At 40.7% G+C, this 12,918-nt stretch overlaps 1 protein-coding gene across 9 annotated transcripts in view; it reads left to right on the forward strand.

Annotated features, from left to right (window-relative positions):
- RGS7 (regulator of G protein signaling 7) overlaps positions 1-12,918 on the forward strand; it is a 487,753-nt gene that overhangs the window by 393,733 nt on the left and 81,102 nt on the right. For 6 of the 9 annotated variants that reach the window (XM_023632432.2, XM_023632434.2, XM_023632435.2 and 3 more), the window contains 3 exons: positions 8,460-8,524; positions 9,405-9,481; positions 9,602-9,683. In XM_023632432.2, the coding sequence (XP_023488200.1) occupies positions 8,460-8,524; positions 9,405-9,481; positions 9,602-9,683 (224 nt within the window). Of the gene's footprint in view, positions 1-8,459; positions 8,525-9,404; positions 9,492-9,601; positions 9,684-12,918 lie in introns of all 9 variants that reach the window. The other 3 variants (XM_070256054.1, XM_070256055.1, XM_023632441.2) reach the window with 1 other exon arrangement.

Raw genomic sequence — 12,918 nt, forward strand, 5'->3', positions numbered from 1 at the left:
GAGAAGCACAACAGAGTCTCCTTGAAGGATTGTTGCTCCTGCAGGCCAACAGCTGGAACAGAAAACCCAGGATTATCAGCATCTTTTTCTAGCTCAACTTCCCCAGTGCAGTGGCCTCACTCCAAAACAAGTGAGCAAACGCAGAGGAAAGCAGCAATAAGAAGGGAAGCCACAAAGGGTGCTATCTCTCCTTTTTGGAGGAGCTGGGCTGTGATAACAAAGTTTCAGCAAATTTAGATTTTAAAAAATTGTGCAAAGACAAGGTTTTCTCACTTTAATTTTCTAAGACAACAGCTTTCTCTACATGCCCTCCAGGATGTAAATTATTGTGACAGAAATAGTTTCCAAATGAAATGTGAATACTATAACTAATTTTAAAAACCTATAACAGAGCATATAATAAATTCTAGTTGCTAAAAATATAGGAAGACAGGAGGGAGTGAAGATCCTTCATTTATGGAGGGAAGCATTGGGAAGCAGTTAATTTCCGAGGTTACAATTTAAGAAATATATATTCAAACATTTATTTAAACATATAAGAATGTTCACTAATGAAACAGTAAAAAGTTTTATTACTTCTAAATTATTAAAGCAGGAATTAAAGAAAACTCACTCCATGTACCAAAAGGTAGAAAACAAAGAAATTACGATCAGAGAGAACGAGAAGGAGGGAGGGAGAGATGGACATAAGAAAAGTAATAACAAATATAAGTGATATAAGAATGAATGTAAATATTTGTTTGTCTATTAAAAGAACTTGTATCTTTTGGTTAGGTCATAAATAAAATCCGGTAATATCTGTCTGCAGGAAAGATAAGTAAAACAAACTGACTGTTGCAGTTAAAATGAAAGGTGACGCAAAGATACACCAGGTCAAACAAGCAGAAAATGAAACCAGGGGGTGCAGTATAGACCCAGTGAAAACTAATGCAAGGTTCTGAGTATTCAATGGAGCCAAATTAGTGAAGCGGATGTTCCATAGAAATCTTTTACATTCAAATCTGTGATATGAACATGGTTGGAAATAGAAGAAAACAGAAACAGAATGAAAGACTGGGACACTAAAACACCTCTCTCAGCCAGAGTGGCAGAAGACCTAGTCTGGCATTAAGGTGAGGATATTCACACATTGCTGGGTACAAATTTGGCAGTGTCATATAAAATTCAAACTGTGCCTGTCACACAAACCCCCAGCCCCAATTCCAAGAATCTTTGTTAACTGAAACCTTCACAGAATCATTATTTGTAATGACTAAAAAATATATAGATATGATCTCACTTATATGCGAAATCTAAAAAAAACAAAGAAACTCATAGAAAAAGAGATCAGAGGCAGAGGTGGGGTGGAGAATTGGAGGAAAGTGGTCAAAAGGTAGGAACTTCCAGTTATAAGATCAATAAGTCCTGGGGTGTAATGTACATGGTGACTCTAGTGTGCTGTGTGGTATATTTCAAAGTTGCTAAGAGAGTAAATCCTAAAAGTTCTCATCACATGGAAAAAAAAATTTTTTTTGTATTTATGCGAGATGATGGATGTTAACTAAACTTATCCTGGAATTATTTCACAATAAATGTAAGTCAAGTCATTATGCTGTGCACCTTAAACTTACACAGTGCTATGTGTCAATGATGTCTCAATATAACTAGAAAGAAAAAAACCAGAAACAACCTAAGTGTTTAATAATAAGTGTATGGTTAGACAATATGTGCTTCATTCATAGGATAGACTACAGCAGTTAAGAGAAACAAACTATAGAAAACTGCCTGGTTGAATCTCAATGTTATGTGGAGTAGAAAAAGCAGGCTGCAGAACGTGTAGTGTGGATGTCATATATACATATAATAAGTGTATAAATAATTTGAAACTGTAACTATGTATATATATGATTTCAAACTAAATCAAAGTTTGCTGAAGTTACTCAATGTATCTGGATCATTTATTAAGCTTCTCCCCAAAAGCCTTCCTACATATATATCTAATATTAGCTATCTCTGATATATAAATAGGTTTTAAGTCTAATAAGAAAAAGTCAAATCACCCAGTAGAAAAGTTAAGTCATGGGTAGCTAATTCACAGAAGAAAAAAATATTCCAATGATAAACAGGTATGGATGTTTTCACTCAACAAAGACGTTTTGAGCATCTACCCTGTGGCAGATAGTCTTCTAGGCACGAGGCTACAGGGGTGAAGGAAATGGGCAAACGTCCCGCCCTTACGGAGCTGACGATGTAGCCGGGGCGGGCGGGAGCAGAAACGAAGCTGATCAGCTAACCACAGAAATGGACACGGACCTTGTATGTTAGGAGCTAAAAAGTGGCGCGAACAAAAATGGGAAAAGGCTGCCGGGGGCGGGAGGGAGACGTCACTGAGAGAATATTAATTCCGCCTGGGGAGCGGGGCCGGAGCTTTCCAGAAAGAGGGAGAGGAGCCGAGGTGTGCGGGCGTCCGGTGTGTGTCTTAACCGGGTAGGAAACAGGTCGGAGGGTGACGGCCCCTCACCGGGATCCGAAGTCTCGGCTTTCACCCAGAGTGAGCGGGGACAGGAAGCGGTTGGGAAAAACGGAGAGTCTCAATGCAGTGACCCTCCGAAACCCTACTAGGTTTCAACATAGTAACTCATTGCTTTGCTGAAAATAGACCCTCCAGAAGTGGACCACTCGTATCTAAACTTTACGGAGTTTGGTTATAAGGATCCAAAGGCTTAACAGATACATACTCTCTGACTCAGCAATAGCACTTTTCAGAAATAAAACATTTCTAAAAAATAAAGACACACATACATACATACATGAGTACATACATGCACCTATGTTTGAAGAAGTATTAGTATGTAATACTGAAACAATGGACATAGCTGTGTCCCACAATAAGGGCTTATTTAAATAAATTACCATATATCTTGACACTAGATTATCATGAAATAATTTTTGATTACTACAGAACAGCACCGATTTATATGAAAAATTAGCCACAATGTAATATTAAAGAAAAAAGTTTATAAGACAGCAGATGTGGTACAGTTTGAGTACTTTATTTTTGAGGAAGATTAGCCCTCAGCTAACATCTGCTGCCAATCTTCCTCTACTTTCTATGTGGGACACCACCACAGCCTGGCTTGACGAGCAGTGCATAGGTCCGCACCCAGGATTCAAACTGGCAAACCCCAGGCTGCTGAAGCAGAAGGTGCGAACTTAACTGCTGCACCACCGACGGGGACCTCAGTTTGAGTATATTTTAAAGAAATGTATGCAAATAGATTTTTTTATAACAATACAAGTATTCAGGCTCTGGCCCGGTGGTGCAGCAAAGTTTGCACATTACAGTTCTGTTACCCAGGGTTCGCCAGGTGGATCCTGGGTGTGGACATGGCACCCCTTGTCAAGCCACGCTGTGGCAGGCATCCCACATAAAATAGAGGAAGATGGGCACAGATGTTAGCTCAGGGCCAATCTTCCTCAGCAAAAAGAGGAGGATTGGTAGCAGATGTCAGCTCAGGGCTAAATTTCCTCAAAAAAGAAAAAGAATGCAAATATTCACGTGGATGTTAGTAGATGTATACAGAAAGGAAAAATTCAGAATACACACCAAAATAATGACAGAAATAAGATTATAATAATTTTTTACTTTAATATTCATATTTTTTCAGTATTGTCTGAAGTTTTATAATGAAGGATTAAGGGTTTTAAAAATTAAATTATTTCAACTTTGAGGTTGAACAATTTGTATTCACCGTTTTGAATGGCGATGTACTATCTCATTGAACGAACATTCGTGATTTCTTTCCCATTCCCCACTGGGTTCCTGTAGTCACTGTCATGTTCCTGTATTCCAATCCTCTGTGCCCTTCATACTATTTCCTTGGGTTATAGTCTCAGAAAAACAAGACGGGAACAATGGGTATGAATGTTTTAAGCTTTATTACTCATTGTCAAACCCTTTCTCAGAAGATAGCCCCTGTTTACATGCCCACCAGCAGCGCTAGTTTACTCTTCTATTGCCAAATAGGTTACACTTACTCCATAACATCTTTTCTGTTTTGATGAGTGGAAAGCAATTTTTGTAACTGGGTGTTAAAATGGAAATACAGCCAAAGTGTTAAGTGGGTCAAAACCAGGTGTGAAAGTACTGTGCTAGACTGACACGCACATTATCACAGTATTTGCCATCAGCTCACATTGAGGGTATTAATGGGTAAGATGTCGGCTTGAAGACTGCTTTTGTAGCTGTTAGGATGATGGGAGTCATTACCTCCACCAGCCATGAGCGAGAGGAGTGGGCAGAGCAGGGGTGCCCCTCACCTCAAGCCCCTGGAGAGAGACCTCAAGGGGCTTCTGAGAGCACTTGACAGGAGTCACCTACGCCTAGAGACACAAAGGACTATGAACTTACAGCCTTCAGAATTACAAAGGGCAAGAGACAGGTTGTCTAGGTAAGGAGGGAGGAGTTGAAGACAGGTGGCTTTGTTCTGTGGCCTTCTTTCAGGGCAGAGAGTGCGTGAATGTTTCTATTAGTCATGATTTGAGCCATGTGTGACACAGTCCTGCCCTAGCAGGCAGCCTGGAGGGGCAAGCAGCGTTATAGAGAGAGGCTAGAGGTATGGCCCAAGGGCTATGGCATTGATCAGCCCCAACAACAGCACTGCGGGTAAGAGATCCCCAGCGATGGGGAGGGAGAGGTTCTCCAAAGCATCCACAAAATACCGCGAGAAACACAGTGAGCTTTAAGCCACTGCCAAGTCCAGAGAACACTGCTACCTCACCCCAGCGGGATCAGTCAAGTAAGAACGGCAGCGCTCCCCTCTTCTTTCCTTCCTCCCCATGCTCCAGCCCCAGAAGGACTGGAAGCCTTGTTTAGCAGTACTTGGTGGGGGGCACAGAAGAACAAGGCAGAGAACAAAGCCACTCACAGAAGCTGGGGAAAAGGGGAAGAGCTCAAGACTTCAAACCAAGCTTGGAGTTTCAACTATGACTTGGGATGGAAATTCTGGTTAATAAATTAGGACTCTTTGAATTGCCCAAGAGTGACAAGTAAGACTGTGGAAGCTGCTTGAGTTTCTACTCAAGGACAGGGGAAGAAGTGGCCCACAAAGTAAACTTTGAAAGGTAAAAAATAGGGTTGCATCATGACAATCTGTCTTAAATTTGTATTACTTTGGTTGTAAATTGGATATTTTTCAAATATTTATTTGGCAGTTGTATCTCGAGTCGTTAGGAATTGCATTTACATCGATATTCAGATATTGGGACCTTAGTGATCTTCTTGCTGACCTCCGTGGTACAACTGTGTGCAGTTTTGTCATGGACATGAGTGTTTGCCCAACAGACTAACCCATCCTGCAGAGCTTGAAGAAATAAAATGGAAACAACAAATACTAGCATTCACTTTCTATTCAGTTAGTCACGTGAACCAGAAGCTTTGACTTTTCCATCTAAATTCTAAGTTGTGTTCAGGCCAAATTCCAGGCCTTTACAACACAGCTCTTTGAGCCGGAGCAGCGCTAGGCCTTCTCAAACTTCCTTGCACTCAGTGGTGTGGCAGCCTGTTAAGTTTCGTTTTTGTGTGACCCTCCACGTCCTTAGAATTGTCTCATTATGGTCTCCCACAAAACTACTATTGCACTTGAAATTGAAATTAAACCCTCGATCATGGAAAACATCTTAAGTGGAACTCCAGAAATGGCTTTTTTAATTGATATTTCCAAAATGTGGGGAGTGCAGAAAAAATTCAAGGTTCATGTTAAACGCAGCTGACCCTTTGTCCCTGGGCCTCGGTCCATACATAACACTCCAGAGAGCACTTTTGGTGCCTAAATCCTTAGGGATTGGCACAGAGACCCTTGGCCTGAGCAGTAGTTTTGACTCTGCCTAACTACTCTCATGTTTTTCAATCTTTGATAAATTGGGAAACTTTTTGGAATTGAAACCTTCTTTCATCTACTTGAACCTCCTTCCTCGTCGACATCCGGCCCAATGCTGATACTCTGTGCTGATAAAGAATGGAAGTATCCTCTGTACCTGTCAGCATACTGTACCGTCTAGACTTCACTGGTGACAGTCAGGCCCTTCCAGGCACGACCATATTGGCTCTACTTTTGGCAGGATCCAGAGTGCTCTTTACTCTGCTATCCCAGCGTTTTGTCTTCTTTCTTTTTACCAAAGAGACTAGGAGAAATCATTGAGTTGATTTGACTTTTAAATAGCTCCTTCTAAAAATATCTCACTCATTCATTTATTCTTTCATTCATTCAACAAATACCTGTGAAACAGCTGCTCTCTACCGGGTGCTGCCTATCCACACCTTCATTTCTGTTTCCTAAAGAAGTAAAGGAAATGGCATTCTAGGATGCCTATGTTAAAGGATGTGTAACTTCCTAGTGAACGGCCATCTAAGAACAAATCTCCCTGCTCCTGCTTATTCCTTAGTTCACCTAATGAGATTAGAAGCATGTTTCCCAGAGGAGGTCTGATTTTGAAAAGAACAAAGATTAGATGACCAGAATCAATGACACAAGTAAAGGCTGCTGCAGGAGGGGACTTGGAGGAGGACCGACTGATGGAGTGCTTAGCTGGGGCTTGAAATTTGATTAAAAGTAATTCTACAGGAAAGCTGAAATTATTTAATTAGATTTTTTTTTTTTTTTTGAGGAAGATTAGCCCTGAGCTAACTACTGCCAGTCCTCCTCTTTTTTTTGCTGAGGAAGCCTGGCCCTGAGCTAACATCCGTGCCCATCTTCCTCCACTTTATATGTGGGACGCCTACCACAGCATGGTGTGCCAAGCAGTGCCATGTCCGCACCCGGGATCCGAACCGGTGAACTCCGGGCCGCCGAGAAGCGGAATGCGCGCACTTAACCGCTGCGCCACGGGGCCGGCCCCCTTTAATTAGATATTTTTAAAAGATTCGATCTTTCTTTCATGAAGAGACACCCTCAGGGGTGTTGCACATACACTATGATCTCTTTTTACCAACTGCTGAGTACATTTTAGATATTTTGTGACAAACCCAGTGGCCTCTAGAGTAGAGTTTCTTCAGGAGCGAGGCCCAACTACAGCCAATTAGGAAATTAACACATCACATCATTTTTGTTTTGGAAGTTTAACTTTTAATAATTTGGAAAATCAGTAATTTTGAAGATTGCTAAGTTTGAAAATTACTGATATAGTAGAAAAACAGAATCACCCTCACAGGTTGTAGAAAGATGTGTTGTGAAATTATATTCTTGGTCCTTAGAGTTTGCAGTAATGTTAGCATCATCCCACGGTCAGCTCTCACCTTTGCCTTGACCTTCAATGCAGGAAACCTTAGAAGGCAGAAATTGAATAAATAGCATCAGTGGAGGCAGTGGTCTCAGATTTTCCGTGTAAGGTATTTCCTCAGTGATGCCAACTAGACTTCATTATCAAAAACTGAGGGTGGTCCAGCTTAAGGCAAAGGTGGAATTTATAAGGCATCTCCCAGAGCTGGCCTTACAAAAAGTAATATATGATAGTCCTCATCCAGTGGATTTATTCAGCATCTAGAACATATAGTTTATCTTTAATATTATGACTCAAATATCATATATTATGGAAAAATGACAAAAAATATTCTGGAAATTGAGACTGTACGAGAGGGCTCTGAATGTCTTGATATTATTGTAAGATAATATTCACTATATTCCTGAAATAACTGAAGAAATTTGACTACATGGCAATGCTGCTGTCGCCATCCTCTCTCCTTCTGTCACCCATCCCATAAACCTGCCACCCAGATGGACTCTCCCTGGAAGCCAAGGAGACTGAGTCCTCGGGAAAATGGAATTAAAAGGTAGTCCTATTACAGTTAGGTAAGATGTTGTACTCTTGTCTCTCTTAGTAAGAAATAGTTGATTGATGATGGGTCCTTGTGAAACGACTCAAAGAAGGTGCCAAAAATTCTTCAGTTTACGTTAAGAGAATCTTTCCATTGACAGAAGAATAATTGAATGTGGCAATAATGATTCCCTTTTCAAGCAATTCCTTTCCTATTTACAAAATGATGTCATTTGTATATCTAGATTTTTAAGCTCATTTGATGTCTTATTTAAAAGGCTTTTATTTTTTGCCCTTATTTTTTAAACTAATTAATTTTTAAGACTATAAAAGAGCATACAATAAATTCTAGTCACTAAAAGAATTAGGAAGACAGAAGGGAGTGAAAATATATTATATATAAAATTATGACAACTATTTAATAAAAATAAAGAAATGATTACCAAGTTTCTAAACATGTCTATTTTCCTATAACATGATAAATATGACTATGTTTAAATTTCAGTAATAACATTACACATTATTTATTTTTGTCAAAAAAATAGAAAATTACAACGGGGAAAAAAGTGGCAAAGACCAATATGTCTTGATTTGTAATAATGAATTTTTATTTTTAGTGCCTTCGGGTTAACAAACATGTGAGAAATGATTGATATTTTTCCTTGCAGCGGTTTACCTCTGCAAGAGAACAATGCAGAATAAGGCGCGGCTGGAGCTGGCAGACTACGAAGCTGTGAGTACCACTGCCTTTCTGGCAAAGAAAGTCGTAAAATGAGCAGGAATAAGACCTGTGCTCATTTCTGGGGACGCTGTTAACTTTCTACATTCATAGATTTTAAGGATCAGATTTCCAGGGATCAGGCAGCATAATGACCTGATAAATGTGTGACTTGCTTGCTTCCTCAAATCACTCACATTGAGCGTGGTGAAATTCTAAACACACAAACTCAGAGTAGAAGGAGGAAACATACCTTATTTGCTAAAATTGACAAGTATAAAATCTTTAGATCTATAGTATGTAGAGTGAAGATATCCAAACGTAGAGAATTAAAGAGCATTTACACTGGGAAAATGGTTTTTGCAAAACTCTCAGGTTGGTCACCATCAGCAGATAGAATTAATTTGATGTGGTTTGTTCAGATGGCTGTGCTGCCATGATTGACTCAATTTGAAGCACTGTCTAGAAATGGGGGGTGGGCTGCCAAAAGTTTACATTACCGTCAAGAGCTGGATAGACTGGATCAGTAGTAGAAGGTATGTCTTTCCTGTTCCTCAGTAAAATGAGCACAGAAAAATCCAACAGATTAGTCTTGAGCCCTTTTTTTATGCAAGGTAATCTTAGTACTTTGGAATTTTAGTTGTGTTCTCTAAAGTCAGTTATTCATAAAAATTCATATTTATCATAGGTTTCTCTGTTTCCCCTATGACTGTTAATATGAGGATTAGCTGCATTCAGTGAGCACGACTTATCATTCAGAACCAGAGTTTACTTACTGCTTTAGAGTTTTATACGTGTTTTCTTGATGAGTATGTATGTGCGGTGGATAAACTAGAAGGGAGCAGAGAGGATGCGCGCTGGAAAGCCTTCCCCTGTGCTGGGGTGTCTTTTTCAGGAGAGCCTGGCCAGGCTGCAGAGGGCCTTCGCCCGGAAGTGGGAGTTCATTTTCATGCAAGCAGAAGCACAAGCAAAGTGAGTCCTTGTGAGTCTTTTGGAAGATTTGCTCAAGCTGTGGCCTTTTGTCCAGAGACTACAATTAGTACTTATATAGTAAGAGGCGCTACTTATTATTTATTGTTACGATGTTGACAGAGTGGACAAGAAGAGAGACAAAATCGAAAGGAAGATCCTCGATAGCCAAGAGAGAGCATTCTGGGACGTGCACAGACCTGTGGTAAGCAAACCAGCGTTGTCTCCAGTTCATAACCTCAGCCTTTGGAAGGTGAGGGACGCCCTAGAAAGTGAGGGAAGAACGTGGGAACCCCATTGCTTTTCCCAAAGTCTTGGTGAATTAGTTAAGAAAAGATTGCCCCTTTGTGTAAGATGACCAGAGTTCCATAATGTAACATTTAATTTAAAAAACTATGCATTTTTCCACCATGATGTCACTTGCTTGCTCACTCTCAGCGTTTGAGGTGCTTGATGCTTTTTTACCCTTGGAAGAAAGAAGATGGTGACAAAGCAGTTTTGCATGGCTTACTATTTACCTTTTTCCAGATTTATAGTAAAAGTGGAAGTCATAATGTTGTTCTTCCCCTAATTTTTTTTAAAACCTATTAATAACCTGCTTTGGATGTCAGCTTTCACTGACAAACATTTTAGATGGTTCAGATTCAAATCAGCTCATACTTTTAAAGATGTGACTGGTCATTGGATCCTCATACAATGACTTAGCTGGTTTTCTTACATCGTAATGTTAAATCATGTGACTCACAGTAACAAATAACGAATGTCCTTGGTTAATACCAGAAAAGTTTGGGTAAGAAATTAAACAATGATTACGAGCATCTATAAGGAAAGACGTCTGATCTCGTCTATTTCTTTCTATTTTGATGCTGTGTTTGTCTTCTATGTATTTCTTTAAATATAGACAATGCATTAGGAAATAATATTCACATAACTATTATTAGAATAAATAGGTTCACAGCATGAGACAAATCAAAACTGATGAGAATACCTTAAAATTTTCCTCTCCATTGCCTTCAGGATCAGACCAAAATAGATCTGTTTTCCAAAGGTCCGTTTACATATGTATATTTCAGTTTCAGATAGCAATGCAATTGTTCAATTCTTTATTGAATTTTTCACTCTTTTGAATTCACAAAAGATTAGAATTGAGTCTTAACTGGCTTTCCTACTCAAAATTCAGCTTGAGTTTTATTGCTCATGGTGAAAAAGGATTATGAGGTCAGGTGCATAAGTATTGCAAGGATAAGAATTAGGATTTTTGCTTGCTTGCTTGTTTGTTTGTGTTAAGCAATGTCTCAAAGCTGGTCAATACATTATGTTCCCATGTTTATCCACTTTATGCCCATGGACGTCTGGTGACCCATCTCCAGCCTCCTTCAGCTTGGATGGTCTGCATCCTCTTGGCCACCCAAAAGGACTCCCTCCACGTGGCTCCCCTGCACTGCCCATGTCCATTCCATGGCAAAGGTTCATGCTGTCAGAGTGTGTAAACTGATCCCACCTCAACACACTCCCCAGCTGCATCGCCTGAGAATTACTCAGCCGGGCCCCTGTCCTCTGTGTGCCCTGCTGGAGGCAGAACCTGTGCTCAGTTGTTTTTTGCTCTATCTAGTGTGAGTCAGGCTCTGGTCTTCTGTGTCTCCCCACAGCGAGGAGCACATATGAGTATTCTCAGGGGGGCCCCCTGCTGCACGTCTCACTAGGCTTCCGACTAGAAAGTCATCCCAAGGAACATCTGGAGGCAGAAACCACCCTGGAGCCATTGGCTCCACCTCCCGTATTCAACTTGTGGATGCTTGTGAGGGGCTTGACATTGCTTGAAATGAGCATGTTATGCAATACTTGGTCATTGCTTATTCTCTAGAGGAAAAAAAATAGAGCTTCAGGTTATCTGTGTGCCTCTGCAAATGGCACTCACTTCATCCAGCTCTACCTCCAACTATTTCTTTTTCTTGCAGTACAACTTCGTGTCTCATTGGCCTTTTTTAAAAAAACTTAAATGTGTTGAAGTGGTTTCAGATGTGTGTGAAGTGCTGCCACTCATCTGGAGGCTGTATCTGCCGCCTTCTGTCTTGTGTTTAGAGTTCTGAGCCCTTAGGGAGGGTTAATTGATAAAGATGATGCTGGCAGGGACATAAGCAGCAAGATACCCCCACAGGAGCTTTTAATGGTTGTTTCCTCAGCCAAATACATAAGCTCTATCTCTACTCATTGGCTGTAGTGTTAACTAAGCAATGACAAGGAAAGTTTTCTAAGATAACTATCCCTTAAAAAAAAGTGATATAGAGAAGCAGCAACGTTGTCATAGTTTCTGAGGATGCCTACGCTTCTGTGCTTAGCCCTAGAAATTAATTCTGCAGCTGCTGATTTAGAGTAATGAACTCTAAATCAATATATTTAGAGCTGAAGTCTTGTAGCTCATACTTAAAGTTTAATAGCTATTTCTGTGGCTGAGATTCTGCTTTGCAGCCTGTTCTGACTGTGGTGGTGAGGAAAGACTCTTTCTCCTCTGTGGGAGTGTCACCTTGTAAAGTTTAAATGTCTTCCGAACGGAATCAGTGAAGCCAGGTTTTCCATACGGGCGCCAAATTATTTTCACCTGAGTAACCTAGACTCTTAACAATAAGCGTAGGAGAATATCAGACAAGATCTCTGACAGTCCAGAGGTTTATCTGGGATGTGTGGGGCCTCCCATTGCACATGGTACCTCACAAGAAGATATTTCAGTATCTGGGAGACTGTCCATTATGTACTCTTCCAGTTTTAGTCATGTCGGCCAGTGACCAGGGGCCAAAGGGAACGGGGAGATGAGTGGCAGAGTGGGAAGACCGTGGGCTTTGGAGGCTGGCAGACCAGAGTCCATCATCTACTAGGACAATTATTTACCCTTTCTGAGACTTAGAAGCCCCATTTATAAAGTGGAAATATGCCAAGCTGGCAGTGTTGATGTGAACATTGAATGAGATCATAGGTGTAAAGACAGCTGGCATATCACTGGGCATTTGGAAACAATAATTGTTCGATTTCCTTTGTGGAGAGAGGTAGAGAGGAACATGAAAAAGGATAGCACAGGCAAAACTGAACGTAACAACAGGTCATGTGAAGGTGACACCTACACATTGTCGGTTTCACCAATGTCTACCCATCCGGCAGGATACAATCAAGGAGAATCAGAGCCTTCCTTTTTACTTCCAAGGCCCCAACCAGAACAATTTCTGAGACCACTCCCTCAGTAGTCTCCCTGTCCCTTCGGCCTCATCATTCATTTGCATATACCTTGCATGAGATGGACAGACCTTTACTTAATGCTGAGGTTGTTGTCATGGCCTTGCCTGCTTCTCACTTTCCGCAGTGGGCGCATTTTCCTCAGCACTGGTCCACATGGCGGCTGCTGATCCCTGACAACAGTTGCTGATGTTGAGGCAGCTAACCTGTAGGAT

Source organism: Equus caballus, chromosome 30 (assembly GCF_041296265.1).
Source record: "Equus caballus isolate H_3958 breed thoroughbred chromosome 30, TB-T2T, whole genome shotgun sequence".
In the NCBI taxonomy this organism is placed as follows: Eukaryota; Metazoa; Chordata; class Mammalia; order Perissodactyla; family Equidae; genus Equus; species Equus caballus.